This window comes from Meriones unguiculatus, chromosome 1, assembly GCF_030254825.1.
Source record: "Meriones unguiculatus strain TT.TT164.6M chromosome 1, Bangor_MerUng_6.1, whole genome shotgun sequence".
Classification (NCBI taxonomy): Eukaryota; Metazoa; Chordata; class Mammalia; order Rodentia; family Muridae; genus Meriones; species Meriones unguiculatus.
In genome coordinates, this window is record NC_083349.1 from 24,790,312 (window position 1) to 24,816,817 (window position 26,506).

Genomic DNA, 26,506 nt, shown 5'->3' on the forward strand with positions numbered 1-26,506 from the left:
GCGCTCCAGCCAGGGAAAACAACTGCTCACTTCTCCCTGCGTCCTCCCCGCGCGCTCCCTGCTTCCCGGCGGCCGCGGGAGGAGAGGAGCCCGGCCAGGGGGAGGCGCGGAGCGGGCTGGCCGCCCGGCCTTCCTCTCCCCTCGCTCCTCCTCTCCGCCTCCACTTGCTCCGGCCTCCTCGCTCCGGCCTCAGTGCGGGGCCTGGCTGGGTTTCTCCCGGCCAGGGAAGTTTCTTCGCCCTCCCTCCCCGGCCGCTCCCGCTGCCCCCTCCCTGCCCTCGGCCTCGGCTTCTCGCCCCCACTCTGCCCTCTGCAGCCCTCTCCCGGGGCTCCCAACACTCGATCCCGCCCCGCCCGGGCTCGCCCCCCTCCCTGACCTCCGAGGGTCGTGCGGCCCCGGATGCCCGGGCCCCGAGGGGCTGCCCGCGGCCTGGCCCCTGCGATGCGCCGGGCCGGGGCGTCGGGGCTGCTGGCGCTGCTGCTGCTGGCGCTGCTGGGCCCGGGCGGCGGGGCCGAGGGGGGGCCGGCCGGCGAGCGGGGCGCGGGCGGGGGCGGGGCGCTGGCCCGCGAGCGCTTCAAGGTGGTCTTTGCGCCGGTGATCTGCAAGCGGACCTGCTTGAAGGGCCAGTGTCGGGACAGCTGTCAGCAGGGCTCCAACATGACGCTCATCGGAGAGAACGGCCACAGCACCGACACGCTCACCGGCTCTGGCTTCCGCGTGGGTGAGGGCCGGGGGGCTCCGGCTGCGGGCGTAGGGAAGGGCGGGCGGCAGCGCCAGGCGGGAAACAGAGTGGAGCCTCGGGCATAAGAGATGGGTACAGCTGGGGTGCAGCGATGGCAGACCTGGGGACCAGGGGCTTGTAGTCCTGTGAAGCCAGAGTTGACGGGCTGCTTAGAAGCCTGGACTTTTAAGCACTGGATAAGGGTTGAGGCTTGGGCTAGGGTCCCGGATAAGACACAGGCTTCCTGGGAGATGCTCAGCTACAAGGCAGCTACAAGGAGCAGACAGGGGCTTGGAGAGATGAGGGCAGGGGTAGGAAGATGTGGAGAAGGGAGTAAATGTTTCCCCAAGAAACAGAAGTCTTTCTAAGCTGTCTGAAGTTTGGTCTGGTGGAAGGAGACACCTGTGTTCCCAAGCAGAAGGCAAGCTCGGGACTGAAGTGGGAGAGTTAGTTCTTGGCAAAATCTGAGGCTTTGAGGCCTACGAAGTAGGGTGCTAAGTGGTGGTACGGGCCTGCTGGGGCGGGGGGGCATGTTGGGTCCTCAATTAGCTAGTCTGTTTTCTATATCACTCATAAGTTCCAAACATCCGAAAGGCCCTCAGAGCCTTCCCCACGCCAAGCCTCTGAGGGCCTCCTGGTCAGCCTAGAGCCCACCCCTTTAAAGAGAAGGCCCGGGGGCTCAAGACTCCTCCCGTGGGGCCCTGTGGGCCAGGCAGGGGGAGGTGTCCCAGTGGTAATTACCCTCCTGGACAGGGTAATTAGGCCGTGCCCAGGATGGTGCCAGGAAAACAGCCCCTCTCACACATCCTTATGTTCACTCACAGCTCCAGACCAAAGGAGTCCCACTCACTAGTTCTCATGCGTGTGTGTGTGTGTGTGTGCGTGTGTGTGTGTTACGGGGGTGTGCACAGGCTGTGGCATGGCACACTGTGATTAGTTCTGTGTATCTCGGGTGTGTGTCTCCAGTCACCGTCTGGGACTGTTTACGCAGTGAGGCCGTGTTTGTGTGAGAGTGAGTCTGCGTGTGTGACCGGATGACTGTGCATGTGAGTGTGTGTGTGCCTAGCCTCTCAGGCCCCCTGCCTGGGATGACCTGCTCTCGCTATCCACGCTGCCCACATCCCCCAGGCTCGGTGCCCGGGCCACAGTGGGAGGGTGTCACTGAGAGGTCATTCTCACTGCTACGGCTGACTCACTGGGAGGCAGGAAGGAGAGGATTCTGCCTCCCCTGGCCCAGGACACACCTCTATTGCCCTTGAGGCCTGGTCTCCAGAGACTAGGCAGGAGGAGAAGGGCTAGCCTGGGGTGGTCTTAGCATCCCCCCTCCCGAACCATGGTGAGGGATGAGCTAGGGCTGCCCCTGTGAGTGTCCAGGAAAACAGCACACAGCCACCTTCCCTCTCCAGAAAGTGGAGCAGCCTTGGAACAGGCAGGAGAAGAGCTGGGTGTATGTGTGCTGTCGTTGCTCCCCTGTGCCTGCTCTGGGACACAGGGCTGAGGACCTCCAAACATGCCTTTTTATAGTGGGAGACGCAGACTGGACTACAACTGAGGGGAGGTGCCAGCCAAGCCTGGGGAGGGGGGAGGGGGTCACCCCTTTCTGGAAGAGAAGCTGGGCCCAGAAGGTTCAGATCTGCATGTGCAACCACCGACAAGGACTCTGGGATATAGGAAAGAGTAGAGCTAAAGCCACGAGAATGCTGGGACACCAGGAAGAGGGAGGTGGGTCCTGGGCCAGGGACGCACAGGGTCAGAACAGAGGGAAGTAGGCTGAAAGAAGGTTCCAGAGCTTGGCCTCCCACATTTAGGTGGGGAGTGGAACGGCATGCTGAGCGAAGGGTGGGGTTCCTTTTGCTAGAACGTTGCCCGAGGTGGGTTTCTCCAGTCAGGCTTGGATTGTAGACGGGTGGGAGAGAGGCGAGCGTCCTGGGAGGATAAAAGATGGCTTCAGGGAGGCTGTAACGGGGGTGCCGGAGTCTTTCATGTGGCTCATCAGGAATTCCCAGGGGTGAGGCCGGGTGCATAGGGGTCCTGAGGTTCCATCAGGCCCCTGGGCTAAATCCTGGTGAGCTTAGACATGGCGTGTCATGGGCAGCTGTAGGAGCCGGGGTAGGTAGCAAGATGGAGGGAGGGGGACATGGGTGGGCTAGAGGAGAAACTTGAGAGCTGACCTGAGAGGAGGGTTACCTCTGCACACTTTTACCACACTGGGCCGTGAATCTGTGTAGACACTGCTCTTTCAAGGGAACATTACCGCCATGGATGAGGCCCAGAAGCATGGGCAGGGAAAGCAAGTTGCTCAGAGACCCGAGGGCATGTGGCCAGAATTTAAGCCTGGAATTTAAGATTCCACAACCCATCCGTCATGGAAAGAAAGGTGTTGGGGACCGACAGAAGGCCGTTTCCATGTGCGTGACCTGTTATCAAAGTCAGCTTCCCAGCTAGGGCAGAGGCAGTGGGTGGCTAGGAAGTCGGAACAGCGAGCCAGGATGTGGGTGATGATGTCCTGCAGAGCAACCAGGCCCTGACCTCTGTCTCCTCCCCAGTGGTGTGCCCTCTACCCTGCATGAACGGTGGCCAGTGCTCGTCCCGAAACCAGTGCCTGTGCCCCCCGGATTTCACTGGGCGCTTCTGCCAGGTGCCTGCCGCAGGAGCTGGAGCCGGTACCGGCAGCTCAGGCCCCGGACTGGCCCGGACCGGGGCCATGTCCACAGGCCCGCTGCCACCCCTCGCTCCGGAAAGCGAGTCTGTGGCGAGCAAACACGCTATTTACGCGGTTCAGGTGATCGCGGATCCTCCCGGGCCTGGGGAAGGACCCCCTGCACAGCACGCGGCCTTCCTGGTGCCCCTGGGGCCAGGACAAATCTCTGCGGAAGGTACTAGGAGACGGGCCACCCAGGGGTGCTGGAACGGGCGGGCAGTAAGGGTGGCCGGATCCGGGCACGGGCCGGGCCCTGGAGGAGCTCAGCGGCCGCGACCCTCCCGGAGCGGGACAGCCCTGAGGCCACCGCGCCCCGCCCCCCCCAGTGCAGGCTCCGCCCCCCGTGGTGAACGTGCGCGTCCATCACCCTCCTGAAGCTTCCGTTCAGGTGCACCGCATCGAGGGCCCGAACGCAGAGGGCCCCGCCTCCTCCCAGCACCTGCTGCCGCACCCCAAGCCCCCGCACCCGAGGCCACCCACCCAGAAGCCACTAGGCCGCTGTTTCCAGGACACGCTGCCCAAGCAGCCCGTGAGTGAAACCACAACTCGGAAAGAACCCTCTTACCTCAGGGTCACCTCTGCTAACTCATCCGGACTGCGCGCGCGGCTGAGGGGCACAGGCTGGGGCTGGGGGGAAAAATGAGCCTCAGGAGAGAGGCCATGGGAGGGGGCGGGGCCCACTGATCCCTCTCCACATCCTTCTCTGTAGTGCGGTAGCAACCCCTTGCCTGGCCTCACCAAGCAGGAAGATTGCTGCGGGAGCATCGGTACCGCCTGGGGACAAAGCAAGTGCCACAAGTGCCCACAGCTCCAGTGTGAGTGCCTGGGTCCGTGCGGCGTCCGCCGTGGGGTGAAGGGTCACCCAGCATCTCTGCCATAAGAGCCTCCAAACGGGGTGCCCAGCAAACCCTCCCTCTTCTCCCCAGAGCATTCCCCACCCTCACGCTGTGCCTGTCCTTTCTCTGCAGATACAGGGGTGCAGAAACCGGGACCTGTGCGTGGGGAAGTGGGTGCTGACTGCCCCCAGGGCTACAAGAGGCTCAACAGCACCCACTGTCAGGGTATGGCCGGCCTGTGGACTGTAGGGTGGGCCGGTGGTCATGGGGGAGGGGGGTCGGGGCCCCAAGGTGGGAGAGAAAGGAATCTGACGAAGACAGAACCCTGAAGTGTGTGGAGCAGTTCGCTGGGACCTCACGGCCACAGCTACAAGGATCAAATCGCTTATCACAGACATCAACGAGTGTGCGATGCCCGGCATGTGTCGCCATGGTGACTGCCTCAACAACCCTGGCTCCTATCGCTGTGTCTGCCCACCGGGTCATAGCCTGGGCCCCTCACGCACACAGTGCATTGGTGAGACTTGGAGAGTCCTGGTCCCCGTATCCCCGAGGCGTGGATGGGAGGGGCAGAGCTCCAAGCACAGTCAGAGGTCACAGAAGTCAGGGCCGGTTAAGGGCTGATAGCAGAAAGACTCAGAGCAGATGCGATCAGCGGAAGCCGAGGTTAGAGATCACCCGAGGTCAGATGAAATCAGGGTCCTGTCCATCACTGGTTTGCTGAGAAGGACAAATGAAGTTCAGAGCACCTGGAATCAGGAGCCAGTGGGGTCACATGAGCACAGGGCCACATCGGAATCTAGAGTTGACAGAACCAGAGAAGCAGGGGCTGGGGCAGCCGGGCAGAGGGACCCGGGCAGGGTTGAGGTTGAGCAGCCACCACCCCTGCAGCTGACAAGCCGGAGGAGAAGAGCCTGTGTTTCCGCATGGTGAGCACCGAGCACCAATGCCAGCATCCTCTGACCACCCGCCTCACCCGCCAGCTCTGCTGCTGCAGCGTGGGTAAAGCCTGGGGCGCCCGGTGCCAGCGCTGCCCCGCAGATGGTACAGGTGAGCCAGAGGCGGGTGGGGGTGAGGTGGGGGCGGGGAGACGAGCCCCGGGCCTGCCCAGGGATTCACCTGCCCGGTCCACATCTCCACCACAGTGGCCTTCAAGGAGATCTGCCCGGCTGGGAAGGGGTATCATATCCTCACCTCCCACCAGACGCTCACCATCCAGGGAGAAAGCGACTTCTCCCTCTTCCTGCACCCTGACGGGCCGCCCAAACCCCAGCAGCCTCCTGAGAGCCCCAGCCGGGCACCACCACCCGAGGACACAGAGGAAGAGAGAGGTCTGGCTTAATGAATGACTCCAGAGCCACAGATCAGACTCGTAGGCGGAGTTTCTCGTGGGCAGTGGTTCTCAACCTGTGGGCCCTGACCCCTCTGGGGTCACATGTCAGATGTCCTGTAGAGCAGATCTCCACATTAGGATTCGTGGCTGTAGCAAAATCACAGCTAGGAAATAGCGAACATGCCCTAACCCCATTATCGAAGCTTTGACCCTTGACCCAAAGGCATGACTTTTGACCGCTGTGAGACCCACCCCAGCCACGCAACCCCAGCTGTGGATCCTTGACCTTGACCTCCCACCCTTACATTTAACCCTTCATCTTTCCTTTAGGAGCCACCATGGACCCAGTGAGTACGGGAGCCCGGGTGGAGGGGTAGGGAGCCGAGGAAGCTCAGGAGGGCTTACGTTACTATCAACCGCAGCCAGTGAGCGAGGAGCGGTCTGTGCAGCAGAGTCACCCCACGGCCACCACCGCCCCTGCCCGGCCTTACCCAGGTGATCTAAGCGCTGGGAGGGGGGAAGAGGGGGGCTCGCTACAGTGAGCACTAAGTGTGGAAGCTTGGGTGTGGCCTACAGGGGTAGGAGGCTCATTCGCTGACCCTGCTCTCTGAGAATACCCCCCCCCCCCGCTTCTGCCCTCAGAGCTGATCTCTCGCCCCTCCCCACCCACCTTTCACCGGTTCCTGCCCGACTTGCCCCCATCCCGGAGCGCGGTGGAGATCGCCCCCACTCAGGTCACAGGTAAGGCCTGCCTGCAGGGCCTCCTTCTGGGTCAGCTACACATCCATCACTCACTAGGGTAACAGGCTAGCGCTTGCCCAGAGCTGGGAAGCAGCAGAGGCCTCGCTTGCTTTGCCTTCCAGTGGGCCTGCTGGTGTGATCGGCTCCATCTGAGAGCATTCATTGTTCAGTTTAGATCTACTGAGCACCTACTATGTGCCTCCCACATAAACCCAACCAAAGCAAACAGATCAAGCCAGGTGTCACACCTGTAATCTCAATACTCTGGAAGTGAAGGCAGAGGATTGCCTAGAGTTCAAGGTCATTCTGGCCTATGGTATGACACTCACAAAGTAGATAAGTAATGAAAGTCCCGAGTGTCTCATAAATGCTGAGAAAAGTCAGAAAAGACAGGAAGTCTGCAGGTTGAGATAGTAGGTATCGATGAGAGGGTGTGTGGGTGTGTGTGTAGCATTTTGAAGACTGCTAGACGTTCAGGAGAAGTGGGGAGGGGAGGGAGGGGCACGCAGATTCAGAAAGAGAACATTCCAGGGGAGCTAAGTCTGGGCGAAGGTGCAGAGAACTATGAATCATTGGTGGAGGAGGGAGAAACCACAGAGAACCAGGGGAAAGCCAGTTCACGAAGCCGCCATAACAGGCTTGAGTTTGATGCCAAAAGCTACGAGAAGCATCTGCGAGGACTCGGGCATCGGAATAACTGCCAACGCAGACCAAGCCTCTCTCTGCCAGGCTATATGTCAAGAGTGTCTCAAACTGAATATTGTTTCGCTTTCTCAGACTCTAAAGGGAAAAATGCTTGCCTCATTTTCCAGATGAAAAAATAAAAAACGCTCAGGTTCAGAGAGGTTTAACAATTGGTCGCAGTGGAGCCAGATCAAGCCTAAGTCCTGGGGCCTCCAAAGCCACAGTCATTGGACTTGACTGAGTCTAGACGAGCGGTCAGGTGAAGGGTGACTTCCCTGGGGATTGTGGGAATGTGGAGCTGGTCAAGGTGTGGAGAGCTACACCAGGCAGAGAGCAGCCTACAAAAGCCCAGTCACTGGTCGGGTGTATTTTGGCAGAGCTGAGTTTAGCACCTTGGGCCTTCATGGAAAAGGTGGGGAACAAATGGGGAGAGGAGGAATTGGAGCTTAGCGAACAAGAGAATGAGAGGAGCCGTCCACGTGGACGTGGACCACGTGACCACGTGGACACAATCCTGGCACAAGTTTGGGTTCCTAGGAACTGACTGGTATCTGCCAGTCAGAAGGGAGATAATCAACCATTGGAAAATGGAGGAGCCAGGTCTTTGGAGCAAGGGGTGTTAAAGTCACTGGGTAGATGACATGAACAAACCTGAGGAGAATGTTGTCGGGAAAGGGGTATTGAAAACATTAGGGCACTTAGCTGATGTGGTTTGATGTGAGGTGACAGGGGTCAGGCTCTTGGAATGCTGGGTAGGGATGGAAATAACAAAGGTGGCAGGGATGTCAAGGACACGGGAGACTTTCTGGAACAAGGACATTAGCGTTACTTGAGATAAAGTTTTAGGATTCAGATACTCATGTGCGGAAGCAAGAGGTCACTGTGTGACCAAGCTCTCCTAATCAGTGGGGCTGGATTGTCAGCATCTGCCCCTCGGATGTGGCAGGAAGCAGGTATTCCCTGATCGGTCCCCTTGACCCCATCCCCCCACCCCCCATGCCCCAGAGACGGATGAGTGCCGACTGAACCAGAATATCTGCGGCCACGGACAGTGTGTGCCCGGCCCCTCGGATTACTCCTGTCACTGCAACCCTGGCTACCGGTCACATCCGCAGCACCGCTACTGCGTGGGTGAGCTGAGCGGGCGGGGTGGGGGTGGGGGTGGGCTGGGCGAAGGGGGTGGGGAGAGCCTGAGAGCAGGGCAGCCTGGGGCCGGCCAGGGCTTACGACTTGCCTTTGATGTCTGCTGGCCTGCCTTGCCCTCCAGACGTGAACGAGTGTGAGGCGGAGCCCTGCGGCCCCGGGAGAGGCATTTGCATGAACACCGGAGGCTCCTATAACTGTCACTGCAACAGGGGCTACCGCCTTCACGTGGGCGCGGGGGGACGCTCTTGCGTGGGTGAGCGCCGCCATCCCAGGGGTGCCGTGGGTATCCTGGGCGGGACCGGCTCCCAGGGCCCCTCCCAGGCCCGTCACGCGCCCCGCCTTCGCTTAGACCTGAACGAGTGTGCCAAGCCTCACCTGTGTGGCGACGGCGGCTTCTGCATCAACTTCCCCGGCCACTACAAATGCAACTGCTACCCAGGCTACCGGCTCAAAGCGTCCCGACCGCCCGTGTGCGAAGGTGGGTCACCCCTGCTGACCCAAGCGAGCCTCACTGCCGGTTCCCGACGTAGGGTGGGAGAGCACTCATCACTGATCCTCTCAGGCTGGGGTCAGGGGAGGCCAAACCGGTCTCCTTCGGCTTGCTTTGTGACGGAGGGAGGCCCTGTCCAGGGATATGAGCCAGGATCAGCCCTGTTGTCCCCACAACTGTCCCCTTCCTTTTCCCTTCCGTGCAGACATTGACGAGTGCCGCGACCCCAGCACCTGCCCGGATGGCAAGTGTGAAAACAAACCTGGCAGTTTCAAGTGCATCGCCTGCCAGCCCGGCTACCGCAGCCAGGGGGGCGGAGCCTGCCGTGGTGAGGGCGGGTCTGGCGCCACGTGGGGGGCGGGCTTCCTGGGAGTAGCGCCCCGCCTCCAGCCCCGGGGAGGGGTGCCTCGCCCGGGCAGTTTGTGAGCAGGGCACGGTTCCTCCCTGCAGATATCAACGAGTGCTCCGAGGGCAGCCCCTGCTCTCCCGGATGGTGCGAGAACCTTCCCGGTTCCTTCCGCTGCACTTGCGCCCAGGGGTACGAGCCCGCACCGGATGGCCGCAGTTGCGTGGGTGAGCTCCAGCGCGCTCGGCGGGCCAGGCTCTTGTTCTCTCGTGAGAGAGTGGGTCACCCTGTGAAACCGGAGCTTGGGACGGTTGCTGGCTGACCGAGGCTCATGTTTTCAGTGAAGCATGGACCTTGGAGGGTGGATTTTTTGTGTGTGTGGGTGTTTCGCCTGTGTGCATACATGTGCACCACAAACATAGCTGGTGCCCTCAGAAGCCAAAAACCGGGACAGGAGTGACCGGGGAACTGGAGTTACTGGCCTCTGTGAGCTCCCGAGTGGGTGCCGAAAATGGAACCCCAGTCATGTGTATGAGCCCTTATGACTCCAGGGGCTGTACATAGTAGGGTCGCTGGGATTGTGCCCCTTTAAAGGGGAGATGCTAAGCCTATCCGCGTTAGGTAAGCTCAGCAGGGTGGGCTCTTTGGGTCTCTCCGTCGGAGGTGCCGGTAGAACAATGTAGGTTGGGAGGCTTGGACCAGACACGTCCAGGTGGAGCTGTTAGTTGTGGACTATGGGGGTCATGGAGAGTTGAGGTGAGCCTGCTCACCCATGCAAGGAGTTCGATAGAGCGTCTGTCAGAGCGTCGCGGACCTCAGCACTAGGGGAGGCAGAGGCAGGCAGATCTCTGTGAGTTCGAGGCCAGCCTGGTCTACAAAGAGAGTCCAGGACAGCCAGGGCTACACAGAGAAACCCTGTCTTGAAAAAACAAACAGAAGAAGAAGAGACAGTACCTCCTGTTTGGTGAGTATGGGTGAAGAAAGGGGGTGTTTAACACCAGACACGGCTGAGGACTCTTGGGAGCACTGGGTTGGACACACGCCCATGCACAAGGCCTCTAGGCCCCAGCTCCATGCTCCAGACAAAGGGGGCAGTGGGAAAACAGTAACAGTAGGCCCAAGGCCGCCCCCAGCCCTGACCCCCCCCTCCCCGTGCCCCACAGACGTGGATGAGTGCGCAGCCGGGGACATGTGCAACAATGGCATCTGCACCAACACAGCGGGCTCCTTCCAGTGCCAGTGCCTGTCCGGCTACCATCTGTCAAGGGACCGGAGCCACTGTGAGGGTGAGCGGTCCCAGAGCCTGGGCGCCAGCCTGCTTGCTCCCAGCTACCCCGGGCCCGTCCCGCCCAGGTCCAGTCCCCAGCTGGACCGCAGCTGTGGTTTGTCCGGGGGTGTGGGGGTAGAGAACCCTGATCACCCCAGGCTGTGTGTGTGGGGTCAACCCTCAAGGGTCTCCAAACCCGATCTCCTACAGACATCGATGAGTGTGACTTCCCAGCGGCCTGCATCGGGGGCGACTGCGCCAATGTCAATGGCTCCTACAGATGTCTTTGTCCCCAGGGCCATCGGCTCGTGGGCGGCAGGAAGTGCCAAGGTAGGAGGAGTTGGCCGAGGGCTCCCGGGGAGTGGCAGCGCAGAGTAATCTGTCTGACAGGCCGCAGCCTCTCTGGAGTCCTTCTGTTCACCCGCTCCTTCCTCAGCTCCATCTAACCCTCATTCATGCTTGCGTCTGTTCTGCAGCGTGGATCACCGTGCTGGTGGCGGCGTTTTCGCGTTGCTTGCTACCTTGGAGCTCTGTCAGCTTTGTAAAGATTTTTTGAGATTTTTAGTTATTTTTACTTTGTATATGCGGCTTTGCCGGAGTTAGGTCTCTGCGCTGTAGACACGCGTGGCTGGGGAGGCCAGAAGAGGGGGGGGCGGAGCTGCGGATGGTTGTGAGTGGACATGTGGGTCCTGGGTCATCTGGAGAGCAGCTGGCACTCCTAAGGGCAGGGCGGAGCCACCGCTCCAGCCCCTCTGCTCTGCTCCTTACAGATACAGTAGTCTGACCCCTCAACTATGCACCTATGTGCCATCACACCATACCTGCATGCCCCTATTTACCAAGTGCTGTTTAGGTATTTCAGCAATGATCTGGGGCTCCTAGATTGGCGGGGGGGGGCATTAAAATGAGTCTGAGGTTCAGGGTGAAGGTGCCCGGAAGTTAATTACAGGGAGATGACTGTGGAACTGGGACTTAAGCCTAAGGGGGTCACTTAGCAGGGCCTCTGGGTGGGAAGGGGTCTCTCTGGGTAGGATTCTACCCTAAAAACAGCCGTAGCAAAGTTCTCATTGTGTCTTTTGGAGGAGAGGGGGACAGCTCTACCCTGAGCAGAATGTTGGGAGGGGTGGAAGAGTGATGAGTTGAGTTTATTGACATGTATCTGTCATCCCAGGCACACGGGAGCCTGAGGCAGGACATCAAGTTCAAGGCTAGTTTAGGAAACAGGTTGCTTCCAGGAATAGCAAAACTGTGATGAGATCAGAAGGGAGGTCTCCGAATGTCAGCCGAGGGTCAGGAGCTCATTCCGTTGCCGGGAGGACCGAGGGTTTGTAAGGGCTGACAACAGTGCCAAACCTTCCTGCCTGCACAGACAAACCCAAGGGGACTTCAGTTGTGTGCACTTTGAAACCAAAGCAGAAATCCAGGTTCTGGGCTCGTGTGAGGCCTTTGGGCACACCCCAGGGAGAGAGGGGCCAGGTCTCTCCAGAGCTGAGCTTGTTCTTGCTTCCTGCTCTCCTTGCACCTCCTAGACATAGATGAGTGCAGCCAGGACCCAGGCGTGTGCCTGCCCCATGGGGCCTGCGAGAACCTCCAGGGCTCCTATGTCTGCGTCTGCGACGAGGGCTTCGCGCCCACCCAGGACCAGCATGGGTGCGAGGGTGAGCGCCTTGGTTTCTCTCACACTGGTAGCCCTGGGAGCTCCAGCCGCTTGGGGATTCTCAATTCCAGGAACAGTGGGTGGAGCTAGGCCCCTCACCACGTGACAAGGAGAGCCAGGGCAAGTGGAGGAGAGAGTGGACGCAGTTTGGGGTACCGCAGCCAGGGCCAACGCTGCTGATGTCCATGAACTTGAACTGTCCCCCCCCAGAGGTGGAGCAGCCCCACCACAAGAAGGAGTGCTACCTTAACTTCGACGACACAGTGTTCTGCGACAGCGTGCTGGCCACCAACGTCACGCAGCAGGAGTGCTGCTGCTCGCTGGGGGCCGGCTGGGGAGACCACTGCGAAATCTACCCCTGCCCAGTCTACAGCTCAGGTCGGAGGGACCCCCACCCCTTCCCGGGGAAACCAAAGGGCCTCCCCGAGGGGAGAGCGGACGTCAGGCAGGCTCGCGCTCAATCCTGCCTTTCTCCCCCTCCTGCGGCTCCTCTCCACCCGCAGCCGAGTTCCACAGCCTCTGTCCTGACGGAAAGGGCTACACGCAGGACAACAACATCGTCAACTACGGCATTCCCGCCCACCGGGGTAAGCTCTGGCCTGGCACCTCCCTGCCCCTCCCCAGTTTAAGGTGGGATCTGCCACTCGATGGGTAAGCCCCGCCCCTTACGCCAGCTCGCCCCCCCCATAACCCCTGCCAATCATCTGCCTTGGGTTCAACTTTCCCGATAAACCCCGCCCACGGGCCTCAGGGGCCTGGGCCTCAGGGGGAGGGAGAAGCCGTCGGGTGGTCACGCCTCCCTCGGCACGCAGACATCGACGAATGCGTATTGTTCGGGGCGGAGATCTGCAAGGAGGGCAAGTGCGTGAACACGCAGCCCGGCTACGAGTGCTACTGCAAGCAGGGCTTCTACTACGACGGCAACCTGCTGGAGTGCGTGGGTGAGCGCCGCCGCCGGAGGAGGCCCGGGAGGCAGCGCCCGGCCAGGCCCGCGCCCGGCAGCCGCCCTGCTCTCTCTCCATAGACGTGGACGAGTGCCTGGACGAGTCCAACTGCAGGAATGGGGTGTGCGAGAACACGCGGGGAGGCTACCGCTGCGCCTGCACGCCGCCGGCCGAGTACAGCCCCGCGCAGCGCCAGTGTCTGAGCCCCGAGGAGATGGGTGAGGCCCGGGGGCGGGGGGGGGGAGGGCGGGGGGCGGAGCCTAGGCTGAGCGGCGATTACGGGCCCTGCCCACCCCCCACCCCCCCCCGCGGTGCCCCGCGGGTGAGGGCCAGGATCCGGCTGGGCGCCGCCCCGGCCGCCGTGTCAACCTCCAGGGCTCCTACCGCTGCGAGTGTCACCCACCCTGGGTGCTGTCAGGGTGGAGCCCCTGGGCCCCGGGTGGCAGGTGGGACGGGCGGTCCCTGACTCCCTCCTGCGGCCGCGGGCCGGTCCCCCAGAGCACTCCCCGGAGCGACGGGAGGTGTGCTGGAGCCAGCGAGGGGAGGACGGCATGTGTGTGACGCCCCTGACCGGGCCGGCCCTCACCTTCGAGGACTGCTGCTGCCGCCAGGGCCGCGGCTGGGGCACCCAGTGTCGACCGTGCCCGCCACGCGGTGCTGGTGAGCCACCCCCGGGGGGGGGGGCTTAGGGCGGGGACTGGACCACCGCAGTGTTACTGAGCCTGCGCCCACTTCCAGGGTCCCAGTGCCCTACCTCGCAGAGCGAGAGCAATTCCTTCTGGGACACGAGCCCCCTGCTGCTGGGGAAGTCTCCGCGAGGTGAGGCCGAGGGGGTGGTGGTGCGGGTCGGAGCCCAGCGGCGGGGGCGCGCGCTCACGTCTGCATTCTCCCGGCTGTGTAGACGAGGACAGCTCCGAGGAGGACTCAGATGAGTGCCGCTGTGTGAGCGGCCGCTGTGTGCCAAGGCCGGGCGGGGCGGTGTGCGAATGTCCTGGTGGCTTTCAGCTGGATGCCTCCCGCGCCCGCTGCGTGGGTGAGCAAGACCTTAGGAGCACAGGGGCCGAGTCGGCAGGGAGCGGGTGGCACCGCAGTGGCACTTGACCCAAAGGCCGCATCTGTCGCCCCTCCCCGCAGACATTGATGAGTGCCGGGAGCTGAACCAGCGCGGCCTGCTGTGCAAGAGCGAGAGGTGTGTGAACACCAGCGGCTCCTTCCGCTGCGTCTGCAAAGCTGGCTTCACGCGCAGCCGCCCCCACGGGGCCTGCGTGCCTCAGCGCCGCCGCTGATGCCGCCTCGGCCCGCACATCGGTGATCATCGAGGGAGTTTTCCACTGATAACGGAGACAAGCACATCCTTGCTCCTGTCCAAATGAGAGCATGGACCCATGGATCTTCTGGGGCCCACGGATCTCCTTCTTGCACCCTAATACCCAAGGGTGCTGCTGTCTGCAGAGCCCTGTCTGCTTTCCTCCCTGAGGAGGACTCTAGAAAATACAAGTCAGATCTGCCCCTTTAATTTACTCTTGGCTTTCAAAGCAAACGGATATTAACATCCAAAGCTGGTTGGGACAGCAGCAGCAAGACCTACTGCCTGGGCGGGCTAGGCCGAGCTGGAACCCAGGATGTGAAATAGAATTTATTGTGGCTCTGATTATGTACACTAGATGTGCTTGGCCTGCTGACCAGGCTCACATGGTTTGTACAATAAATACATCCACTGGGGCTGTTCTCCATCGCATGGAAATGCCCAGGGGTTTGGGGGTGGGGCTGTCAGTCCAGCTTCCGGGCCCCCAGCTTCATGGGCCCCTTGGTGGCCTTTTTCTCCGCCCGCTTGGCTTCCATTTCTCTTCTCCGTTCCTCACGCTTTTTCCGTGCCAGCTCTGCTTTCACCTGTCCTGGGATCATGAAGGAAAGGGTGACCCAGTTGCCCGGTCTCAGCTCTCTGCCCTGCCCAGGCCCCTCTGTCAGTAGAAATACTCACTGCTCTCGGCCTCCAAGCCTTCCCAGTTGTCTTCACTCCAGGAGTCTGGGTCTGGCCTGGGCTGAAAAGGGAAATGCAAGCTAGAGTGGGTCAACCCCCAGCTGCACTCCACCCAGGGCCATGCTCTCGACAGGCCACTACCTGAGTGCTGGGCCGAGCAGACAGGGCAGCAAAGGGGTCACCCTTGTCGCTGGGCTCTGTGCCACCCCAGTTATACTCGCTGGTTAGCCGGGTGCCTTCTGGGGGTGGCTCCACAGAGCTGGGCTCCTGCCAGCCCTGGTCCCAGGAGCCCTCAGCTTCCCAGCTACTCCAGTCTGACTCCAGAGACTTGCGGTCTGGGTGGCTGACCTGTGAGTGAGCAATGGGAGAGAGGGGTAGGCTAGTAGACAGAAGTGCCACAAGATGCTCCATAGATACCTGCTGTCTGACCCAGCCCACCTGTCCAGCGCGGCTCCCTTGGCCCTTGGCACTCCAGTCATCCTGCTGTGCCAATACAGATTCAGCTTCCTGCTGCCGGGTAAGAAGGAGAAAGGCATGACCAGCAATATTCTCACCTCCAAGCTGGCAAGTACAGTGTGTCCTCCTTAGCCGCTGGGGTTTTTTGTTTGTTTGTTTGTTTGTTTGGAGGCCTACCAGCCCTCTCCTTTCTGACCCAGCTCTCGGGGATCCTGGAGTTGAACAGCTTAGTGGCTGTCGCTGACCAATCATGACTAATCCATGAAGCTCACCTCCTAAGATGCCATGCAGATGAGGGCAGGCCCAACTCTAGTCTGTACTCCTCTGAGGAATGGCCTGTGACCTCGATCTGGGGTTCCCTGGTGAGGCCTCCCAGCCCTGCTCACCTCTAAGCTGCCCCAGTCCTCATCATCCCATCTGTCAGCAGTGGCGCTGTCTTCTGCTGTGTCTTTGTCTTCTTCCTGAGTCTCCCAGTGGCCTGAGGTTGCCAGGGGGGGAGGGGCAGGGGCTGGAGCAGGATTTCCTAGGGAACATAAGAGTCTGGGTTCTCAGGGTAGACGTGGCTAAAGAGGAGTACCAGGGAGGCCCCAAGAGCGACCTGGGCCTATGCCTCATGCCCCCGTTGCTGCATCAGGGGAGCCTGACAGAGCAGCCCTCAGTCCTGATGCAGTGGGCCTGGGGTACTCACCCTCTGGCGCTGCTCTCTGGGGCACAGAAGTCTCGGACGGCATAGGTGTGGGGTGTGCGCGGATCAGCTTGGAGGTGAGTGAGGACACCCCAGTCACAGCCCAGCCTGCCCAGCTGGCTGCAGCTCCTCCTGTGCCGGGGCTGGATGCTGCGTGGACATCCTTCTCTGGACAGTGAGAGACAGGCAGAGAGAGGCTTCGTGGAGAGATGACAGAAAGGCCAGCTCTGCAACACACTGACCCACAGCCAAGCCTCCCTTCCCCAAGTCCAGTCCTCTCCTCTGTAGAACATCTATGGCTACTGGCTAAGGTTTTTCCAGCTTTCAGATGCTTCCATGGGATAGGACGTATCAAGGGACAGTAAAGGACATAGCAAAGGGGAAGCGAACATAAGTGTGGCCACTCACCTACTTCTGCCAACTGGGTAGGGTCCTCTGACACAGACTCCAATTTGGATAGGAAGCTTCGAAGAGTCTTAAAGGCCTGTGGAGTGGCAAGAGGCCAAGCTGGATGCTCCAGCATTCCCGAGGGATGGCCAGGCCTCTGAGAGAATGAATATCCCTGAGCCCAGCTCCCGGGTCTGCCCTGGGTGTGCCTTACCTGGTCTCGCACAGATTTCTCGGGGTCCACAGTAAGGCCGCAGAGCACAGGCAAGATCTTGTGGGCACAGTCGTTCATCGAGTAGAGGTTGTGTGTGGCAGCAAAGCCCAAGACACCAGCAACCCGGGATGGTGCAAATGGGTCCTTAGTGGCCCGGCTGAAGGCGGAGGTGAGGACCCTGTGTCTAGTCTGGGAGCCCAGATGGATAGGGGAAAGGACGCTTGAATGTACAGAATCAACAGGGGCCCCAAACTACCGGAACTCACTTCCCAGGCACAGGGGCCAGCACTGGACTCTAGCCTGAAAATGTCAACCTATCATTCACAAGTTAAAGAGAATTTACGCTGAGCAGTGGGGGCACACGCCCTTAATCCCAGCACTCAGAGGCAGACAGGCAGATCTCTGTGAGTTCAAGGCCAGCCTTGAATTCCAGGACGGCCAGGGCTTCTACACAGAGAAACTTTGCCTTGGAAGACAAAAAAGGAAGAGAGTTCACAAACATGGACCAAGGCTTCTCCTGGACAACTGGGTTCCACACTGCCTCGAGGTGTAGGGCTGGAGCAGCCACCCTGAAGCGGGGTGTGTACCTCTCTTCTTCCCTATCTGCTGATGTATGCAACCAGTTTTTTGTTTTCAAGACAGGGTCTTCCTGTGTAGCCCTGGCTGTCCTGGAACTTGCTTTGTAGACCAGGCTGGCCTCGAACTCACAGAGATCCACCTGCCTCTGTCTCCTGAGTGCTGGGACTAAAAGTGTGCACCACCATGCCCAACTTTCACTCATTCATGATAATGGTCTAGGCCTGGCAGGAGTTTTATGTGTGAAGACTTGGAGTCAAGCAGGCCCGGGTTCAGAACCCAGATCTACTCCCTTCCTAGCTGCATGATCTACAGCTGAATCTACCAAGCAGCCCAAGCATTAGGCCTAATGATGCAGGGGCAGAGTCTATGGCACAAGGACCCAACCACATAGCCTGTGTAGCCCAAATGGAGGCAGCCATCCTTCTGCAGCTCTGCGCACACTCACATTAGCACTGAGGTAGGAGCCGATTTTGCCCAAGCAGACTGTGGTGTTGCAGCGAATGGGACCCTGGTCATCCTTGGCTTGCAGCCTTGCAAAGTGCTTCATCAGCTCCACATTGAGGTTGGCCTCGTTCAGCTTTGGGGCCAAAAGCAGCATAGACTGTAGAGTAGAGGTGACAGAGGGTACCGTGAGCAGGGGCAACAAAGGGCTCCTGGGAGAGCCCACAGGCGGTCAGGCCCATCCAGCCCCGTCCTGTCCCAACTAGCATATTAAGAAAGGAAGTCCCCTATTTCCGCTACCCTTCACAGCAAGACCCCAGAGGCTAGCTTGATTCTGCTCCATTCAGACTTACATATCAGTACACTCTGACACCCACTCTACCAAACTGGTTCATTCAAATTGAGATAACCGATGACCTCCAATTTGCTAAATTTGATTTTCAACTTAACTATGCTTTGTAGCTTAAGCAGCCCTTGAGCTTGGAACCCTTCTGCTTCGACATTCTCAGTGCTAGGATCAGAGGCATGCATCATGCCAGGACTTGGCCATAAAATGTATTTACTTGTTTTTCAAATTGCTAAATGTAATTAATGGCTTTTCTGGTTTCCTTTCTGTTGCTGTGACAAACACTTTAGCCAAAAGCACCTTGGGAAGGAAAGGGTATGTCTCATGTCACAGCTCCTGGGTCACGGTCCACCACTGACACAAGGCAAGAACCTGAGGGAGAGCCAGGCACGGTAGTCATGTCTGTATTCCCAGCACTCGGGAAACAGAGGCAGGTTTACTTTTCTGAGTTCAAGTCCAACCTGGTCTACACAATGAGTTCCAGGGCAGCCACAGTGGCAGATGTGTAAGGGGTGGGGGGTGACGGCGACAACACAGAGGCAGGAAGCAGGAGAAAGCTGCTCTTTTTTCACCAGATCATGCTTTCTTGTACAGACCAGTACCACCCACTCAGGGATGACTGGGGCCTCTTACATAAATTCATAAATTAGAAATAAGACGAGGCCCAGAGACATGCCCACGGCCAATCTGACCTCGGCAATTCCTCATTGTGAGCTTCCCTCTTCCTAGGTTACTCCAGGCTGTGACAATAAAACGAACCAGAACAAGGTTTTCTCTTGCCACTACCCCTGACCTTAAGGAGTTTTGACACCCCCAAGTTCTTCCACCACTTTTAAGCTTGTTTGGTTCTGCCCAAACATGGCTGACTACTCTTTTCACCAAGCTATGCGTCATCAGAAACCTCAAAGTACATTCTTCGGCTCCTTTTGTATCTAACACCCCTGCCCTTCTCAGTTTTCTCTCTGCACGGCTTACAGGCCCAATGGCTCCACAGTGAAGGCTAGGTCTGTGCCCCAGAGCAGCAGTGCTCAGGAGAGGCTTCAGGACTGACCCAGAGCACTCTGGCCTTGCCCACGGGTTATGCTGGGAGGTGATGGGAGCTACGGAAGTGAACCTAGTTCAAGGCAGCTGATCCTTGGGGCCATAGCCTTGGAAGGTATCACTTGCCCCGGCCCTCTCCCCTCTGTCTTTCTGTCTGTCTGTGATGAGGCTTCCCTTCATGGCCCCTGCCAGAATGTCCTATCCCCATGAGCCCAGATGGAACAGCTATGTGGCCATGGACCTGACACTGACCAAAATGCTACACCTTTCCTCCCTGGGTCCTTTCAGGTCCTCTGTCACAGTGGCGGTAGAACCTGAGCACAGCCCCCTGGTATCCATCCTGACCTAGACTCCTTCCCTGTACCTCACCCGAGCACCAACTCCAGCCAGCTCAACCTCCTCCCGACAGCAAACCACTGCAGCCCAGCTCCTCCCACAGCCCCGCGCCTCAGTCTTCTCAGTGAGAACGCTTCACCTTCAGGAGCCTCAAAGTCGCCCTTAACTCTCAGAAACTACTGTCAGCCCAGCTTCAGAATGGCTTATTCCCCGCGTTTGCCACCATCACCCCAGCCTGCAACGACCCCTCATGGCACCCCAGCCCCCACTCTGCCTGGCAGTCAGGGCTCCACAAAGACTACAAAGAACCTGCCAATGCCCCAGCCTCACTTCCGGTGAGTGTGCCAGGTGCCCCGCGTGCCAACAAGGCCCAGCTCCAACAACCGTTATCGGACCGGCTCCCCCTCTCATAGCCACGCCCCTCCTGCATGTTGACGCCCCCTTTGCTACACTGCCAGAAACTTCCAGCCTCGGAGCCAGAAGTGCTGAGCCTTCCACAAGGAGCGTGCTTCTTCCATGTCACCTGGCAGACTGGATCAAAGCAGTTTCTCCACTACATCCTCTCCCCCCTCTCTCTTTTTTAAAGATTTATTTATTATTTATACATATTCCGTCTGCATGTGTGCCTGCATGAGAGCACCAGATCTCACTATAGATGGTTGTGAGCCACCATGTGGTTGCTGGGAATTGAACTCAGGACCTTGGGAAGAATAGCCAGTGCTCTTAACCTCTGAGCCGTCTCTCCAGCCCCCCTCTCCCCTTTGTTGAGGCAGTCTCTTCATGTAGCCCAGGCTGGCCTTGAGCTTAGGATTCTCCTGACTGACTCCCTGCCACTGGATTACAAACATGAGCTTCAACATTGGGTTAAAGAAGTCTTTTTGAGACAAGGTCTTGCTATATATAAGTGTGTGTGCGGCTGGCCTTAAACACCCTATGTAGATCAGGCTGGCCTAGAACTCAGCCATCCTCCTGCCTGTGCCTCCTGAGTGCCTCCTGATATTACAGGTATGTGCCTCCGTGTTGCAGTTACTCCTATATTTAAAGTTACAAATTCTCCTTTTACACTCCTCTTCACTTTCTTTTTTATAAATGTATTTACTTATTTATTTATTTATTGCAATTTATTCACTTTGTATCCCTGCGGCAGCCCCCTCCCTCGTCTTGTCCTGGTCCCACCTACCCTCCACCTTCTCCCCCTCTGCTCCTCCTCTAGTTCACTGATAGGGGAGGACCTCCTCTCCTTCTATCTGACCCTAGCCTATCAGGTCTAATCAAGGCTGGCTGTATCACCTTCCTCTGTGACCTGGCAAGACTGTATGGACCCCACACACACACAGGGGGAGGTGATCAAAGAGCCAGCCACTGAGTCCATGTCAGAGACAGCCTCTGCTCCCCTTACTAGGGAACCCATTTGGAAACAGAGCAGCCTATGGACTTCCTCTGAGCAGGGACTTTAGGTCCTCTCCATACATGGTCCTTGGTTGGAGTATCAGTCTCTGCAGGTTTCCTAGGCCCAGGTTTTTTGGCTCTGTTGGTTTCCTGTCCCCTCCAGGTCCTTTTATCTCCCTCTTCTTCTATAAGGTTTTCTGCACTCTGTCCAAAGTTTGGCTATGAGTCTCAGTATCTCCTTCGATGCCCTGATGGGTAGAGTCTTTCATCCCTTTCACTTTCTAATGAAACACACATCTTCTGTGTATTGTCTGCCAGGCCCCACTGTCTGTCCCCTTCAAGGACAGAACTAACTGCCAGTGTGCTCTGTGTCCCAGTGTGGGGCCAGCCAGGCCCTGGGAGCTGCTTGGCGTCGGCTGAGAGGACTACAGGCTGAGTACCCCGAATCCTTCCTGCTTTCAGGGCTGTCCCCAGGGCCTGGATTGGCAGCATGCATACATATGGACCCTCCCACCACACCCTTAGGTTCAAACCAAGGCCTGTGTGTGTTCCAGGGAGAACCACTTTCCTGTCTTGGGAGACAAGGAGTAGCCACTCTGGGCTTAATTACACCCACCTTGACTGTCTGCTCCCGGATGGCGGGGTTGGTGTCCAGGAAGCCATGAACGACATGGGGGAAGATCTGGGTGTTGACTGTTGGCTCGTCGAGGTATTGGATGAACTGTTCCATCTGTGGCCCCGAGTGGGGCAGGAGAAGATAGCTGTACCCTCACCAAAGTCTCAGGGCCACCCTGGCTTTGGTTGTTCCGGTACAGACACTGGCCACCAGGCAGCCTCCTGAGCCCCACTCATGCATGTGTCCTCAGGAGGGACGTGCATTTGACAGTTGGACAGGAACTGGTCCCTGGCCCCTGGGAGTCACCAGTTCTTTCTGGCTCATAAGGACTCTCTAACCTAGATGTCAACAATCTGTTGCTCCAGCTCTCTTGGGGCTGACAAGAGAAACTGTGTCCTACTCTAGAGGACCTAAGTGACTGCGTCTGGACTGTCCCAAGGCTGCAAGAAACCCTGGGCCCACTCCATCTCCTGGGAGCTTTCCTGGCCCTTCACCTGTGTGATGCTCACAGTAGGGGTTTCTATCGTCCCTGTGTGGCCAAAGCACAGGCTCTGACAGCCTGCCTAAGGCTGGGGTGGTGGGAGCCAGGATGGGGTCTGGGAAGGGGACCTGGGCAGAGAAGCTGGCTGAGGCGTATACCTGCTGGAGGAGGCGGATGCGCATGGCACGGTCAGTGGAGGAGAACATCTTCACCACCACGGGGATGATCTTCTGTTGGTACTCTTCAGCACTGAGGAATTTTCCCACCTGAGGAAGGAGCAGAAAAGGGGCTTCACACCCACTGGGCTACGGCAACTTCCCTCAACTTGCTTGGGCTCACTGCTGGCTTCCCAGGATAGGGATGAGTTGATGGTGGAGGAAGCATTTCCTCAGCAGGCCCTTGGCCCACACTCTGTGTCAGGCAACTCTCATTTTAACCGTCCTCCGTGTTTTAGGCAGCTGTTGAAAACTCGGTGCCCCCCCATAAAGTGCTGCCTATTTGCCACATGCACACAGAATTCTGCTCACAATTTCTGAGGGTTCCAATTAAACAGAATTTGATGGCTGCCTTTTAGACTCTTCCAGCAAGTCCTGACGAGGGTAAAGAGTCTCCTGGGATGGGGAGGAGCCTATGGGCACTGGCTAGCTGGAGTTTAAGGCAGAAGGGACGATCTAGCCCCTAAAGTCAGAGCTGAGTGCCGTGAGGAGAGTAGGGTGGAGTGCAAGGAGTTTACTGGGGCTTGGAGACACGGAGCAACAGCTCCGAAGAAAAGGGTCTGTAAGCAAACTAATTTGGAAGCACAGGGACTGTCCTTTCCTAAGGCAAGAAGTCCCCTAGTCTCCCTGCTGCTGGCCAGGTGCCCTGGGCTTGTCCTGAGGGCACTGGGTTTGAGTCTCCCCTGAGTATGCTTCTTACCCGGAGCTGTACCCCCCCCCAGGTCTTTGGATCCCACAGCTCCTGGCCCCTCTTACCTTGAAGAGAGGCGTGAGGACCACGGCCCCAGCATTGCCAAACTCGAAGGCGGTCAGCAGCTGGGGCAGCACCTTGTGCCGACAGAAATCCTCGGGAAAGGAGTCCAGACTCTTGCTCAGCTCTTGGAAGAACCTCTGCTTCTCAGTGGGCTCTTTAATCTGGGGGAGCACGGACAGGGCTGATGGGGACAGCCACACCATACACTCTCCACATTTGGGTGAGGGCAGGGCTCACCCCAGCCTGAAGGGACAGGAGCAACAGGAGCCCAGCTCTCCTCCTAGGGGGTGATCATGGGTGGCCTCCTCAGCTGTAAAATGGCCTACCAGCTCTACTACCACTCTGAAAATGTTCATAAGAGCTGCCAGCAAGCCAGGTCTGACCAACCACACCCTGACACCAGTGCTAAGGAGTATCTAGAACGGGATGTGGGGGCACACGCCTTTGATCCCAGCACTCAGAGATGCAGGGGCAGGTCGATCGCTGTGAGTTCAAGGCCAGCCTGGTCCACAGAGCAGTCCAGGACGGCCAAGGATACATAGAGAAACAGGTCTCAAAACACCAAAAGGGGAGGGGGGTTATTTAGAGCTGGAGGCCACCACAGCAAACACAATGAGTTCACAGCAGCCTGGGCTATAGCGTTAAACCCAGGGCCTGACGCACAGCCAGAGTCTTCTAGTGAACATCCCTGCTATCCCTGTCAGGTAACCTGTAAGGTAATCCATCACTCGGGAAATTAAACCCTTCATCTGCTTGTCTTCTGCTGTTCACAACAACCCATGTGAGGAAACTGAAGCTCAAGTTGGGAAGGGTCTTACTTGGCTCCCTGGCCTGGCTGTGCGCAGGGGGTGGAGTTTCTGGAGAGTCATAGAAAAAGCCAGGGAACAGGCTCAGTCCACCACCAGACCTGAGCCAAGCCAGGCTCAACAGCCTGTTACTCTTGGGTACCCTCACCCTGAGGCTGTAATACCTACCATGCAAATTTCCTAGCACAGATTGAAAGCTAAAATCTTCACACACAGTATCTCAGATAACTCTCCCCACAGCTTTATGAGGAAGGAAAGGAAAATGTCGGTAAACATTTTACCAACAAGCACGCTGCAGCACAGACAGAAAGGAAGCTTGTTTAAAGACACACAGCTTAGAATGACCAGCACGCCTCCGTAACCTTGCATCCTTCAGAAAGACGCTGTCATCCCCCATTTACAAAAGAAGACGATGAGGGTTGAGGGCACCATAGCCAGAAGCTGTGCGTGGAACACGTGTCTTCCCAGCACTGGGGAGACCAAGGCAGGCTTAAGGCTTCAAGGACACCCAGGGACACACAATGAGGCCCTGCCTCAGGGAGAAGGAAAACAAGTGTATGGGTGGGTGGCCATTACCTCAAACCCCCTGTGCCCTCTGTTTTACCACCACCCTCAGGAACAGCCTGGCCCAGAGGCATGACCCTGAGGTGAGGGATGCCATGCAGCTTAGAGCTGCTTAGTCCAGTGTGGGAGGAAGCTCTTCCCACCCAACACACTCCCAGGGGAGGTAACAAGTACCATTCAAAGAGACCGAATCACAGCCAAGGCCATGCTTCCAGAGAGTCACAGAGGGTTCTCTTCACAGTCTACCCTGGCACCAAATTCCCACACTCCCCTGGGGGTTGGCCAGAAACAGCCCGTTTTCTCTGCGGCACGTTTTCAGGGGACAGGTGGCCTGGCAGAGCCAGCCATGTGAGGAGGACTGCGTGTAACATTTCCGCTGCCCCCAGGCTGGCCAGGGGACAGCAGGCTCTGCAAACGCAGCTGCTTCTTTGAGATACAAAACTTTCGGTACCAGACATGGTGGATCAGGTCTTAAATCCCAACACTCGGGGAGGCAGAGGCAGGAGGATCTCTGCGAGTTTGAGGCCAGGCTGGTCTACACAGTAAGCTCCAGGACAGTCAAGGCTACACAGGGACACGCTGCCTGAAAACAAGAAAAGATACCAGCCTCCTTTGTTGCTGCACCCCAACTCTCACTCTGCTCCTGCTCCTGGGCAGGCCTGCCACCCTCCGGCCCAGTTCCTGACTCAGAGGACGGCCTCAGTCCTTCGTCACTATGGTGCCATAAGAGCTGCTGGATGCTCTCTCTCCCTTGCATGGCCAGAGATTCAGAGGTGACGCAGAGGGCGCCCCCTTCCCATGTGGTCTTCTTTCTCCCAGGACCATCTTCCCCACATGGCTCCTAGCCGAGTCTCTCAGGTCCTAGCACACTTCTCTGAGGGGACGCTCCGAGCACCTGGTCACTTCCCTCAGCGCTTACTCGGGGAGCACAGCACGGGCCTTCTCGTTAACGTCTCATTACGTTTTCCCTTCCCGCAATGAGAGCTCCCAGAGATGGGGACCTGTTTGTTTACTCCCTGCTGGGTCCTTGAGGGGAGGTCTGACTCTCCTTCCTCCCCAGCACTTTGTGGGGCACCCACGAGTAACAGAGGAACAGAGGAACAGAGCAACAGCGCAGGTATGGAGTTCCTGGTAGGCGGGGAGCCGCTGAGGTGACTGGGTAGTCATTAAGCACCTGCTGTGTGCCCGACTCTATGCAGCAGCCCTCCCTATCTGCCTCCGCCATGAGCTGATTCAACAACCAGAGATCAAAAACGTCAGGAAAGAAAGCACTGTCTGTGCCACACACTACACGACACTTTTCTCCACAATACGCCAGACATCACAGTGCAGTAACTATTTACACAGCACAGGAAGCATCTAAGGTGCTACAGATAATTCAAAGAATATGGGGGGGGAGGTAGGGTAATGGTTCAGTGGGTAAAAGCGCTTGCTGTGCAAACGTGAGGACCTGGCTTCAAAACCCTAGCACCCATGTAAAAAGCCACAGACACCTTTAACTCCAGTGCTACGAAGGTGGAAACAGAAGGATCACTGGGAAAGCCTGGCTCCAGCCTGAGCGAGACCCTGAGTAATGCGGACCAGGCAACAGGGACAGAGCAGGACACCTGGTATCATTCTCTGGCCTCGGCACATTTGCACACAGGCATGTCCACCTCCTTACACACGTGTATACACAACACACACACATGCACACACACACACAAGACTATGGAAAGATATAAATTATATGCAAATACTGTGCCATTTCCTATCGAGGACTGGAACACCTGCCAATTCTCAGGAGTCCGAGAGCCAACTCCCCACCGTGCTGGTTAGTTTTTTGACATCTGGGAAGAGGGAACTTCAACTGAAAAACTGCCACCATCAGAAAATGCCTGTAGGGGACATGGTCATGATTCACGACTGATGTGGGAGGGCCCGGTCCCCTGTGGGCAGTGCCGCTCTTGGGCCAGTGGCCCTGGGGTTGGATAAGACAGCAAACTGAAGCAAGCCAGTCAACAGCATCCTTCCTTGGCCTCTCTGGCTCGAGTCCCTGCCCTGACTGCCCTTCATTATGGACTGTGACTGTGTAAGCCCTCACCAAATTGCTTTTGGCCAGGGGGTTTTAGCACAGCAACAGAAAGCAAACTAGAACACCCACAGATGCCAAGGAGGACTGTGCTGTGTGCTTTGAATGCACACTCTCTGCCTGGCCAGGCTGCTGTGAAGGAGGCATTATGATCACTTCAGGCATGAAAAGTCACAAGGTGACAAGAGGCCACAGCCAGTGTTTGCACCCAAAGGGCGTAACTCTGCTGTCCTTGCTTGTCCCCACACGATCCAGGCGTGGGAGATGCCAGAACACAG

At 58.1% G+C, this 26,506-nt stretch overlaps 2 protein-coding genes across 5 annotated transcripts in view; one reads left to right on the top strand and one right to left on the bottom strand.

Moving 5' to 3' along the window:
* Ltbp3 (latent transforming growth factor beta binding protein 3) lies at positions 1-14,588 on the top strand. Its single transcript, XM_021638363.2, has 27 exons — positions 1-721; positions 3,268-3,597; positions 3,749-3,951; positions 4,132-4,237; positions 4,391-4,483; positions 4,653-4,775; positions 5,150-5,308; positions 5,404-5,589; positions 5,922-5,938; positions 6,014-6,086; positions 6,234-6,332; positions 8,022-8,147; positions 8,284-8,415; positions 8,512-8,640; positions 8,858-8,980; positions 9,103-9,225; positions 10,162-10,284; positions 10,476-10,595; positions 11,795-11,923; positions 12,133-12,300; positions 12,426-12,509; positions 12,735-12,863; positions 12,947-13,084; positions 13,365-13,526; positions 13,605-13,685; positions 13,768-13,899; positions 14,001-14,588. The coding sequence occupies exons 1-27, from the start codon at positions 400-402 to the stop codon at positions 14,150-14,152; spliced, it is 3,762 nt and encodes a 1,253-aa protein (XP_021494038.1). The 5' UTR covers positions 1-399; the 3' UTR covers positions 14,153-14,588.
* Positions 14,490-26,506, bottom strand: part of Scyl1 (SCY1 like pseudokinase 1) — a 13,953-nt gene continuing 1,936 nt past the window's right edge. For 2 of the 4 annotated variants that reach the window (XM_021638364.2, XM_060384780.1), the window contains 12 exons: positions 22,790-22,948; positions 21,977-22,084; positions 21,338-21,451; positions 17,614-17,769; positions 16,590-16,778; positions 16,397-16,472; positions 15,992-16,156; positions 15,690-15,826; positions 15,286-15,357; positions 14,989-15,195; positions 14,848-14,908; positions 14,490-14,761 (listed from right to left, as the gene is read on the bottom strand). In XM_021638364.2, the coding sequence (XP_021494039.1) occupies positions 14,637-14,761; positions 14,848-14,908; positions 14,989-15,195; positions 15,286-15,357; positions 15,690-15,826; positions 15,992-16,156; positions 16,397-16,472; positions 16,590-16,778; positions 17,614-17,769; positions 21,338-21,451; positions 21,977-22,084; positions 22,790-22,948 (1,569 nt within the window). In that variant the 3' untranslated portion in view covers positions 14,490-14,636. The remainder of the gene's footprint in view (positions 14,762-14,847; positions 14,909-14,988; positions 15,196-15,285; positions 15,358-15,689; positions 15,827-15,991; positions 16,157-16,396; positions 16,473-16,589; positions 16,779-17,613; positions 17,770-21,337; positions 21,452-21,976; positions 22,085-22,789; positions 22,949-26,506) is intronic. The other 2 variants (XM_021638366.2, XM_060384774.1) reach the window with 2 other exon arrangements.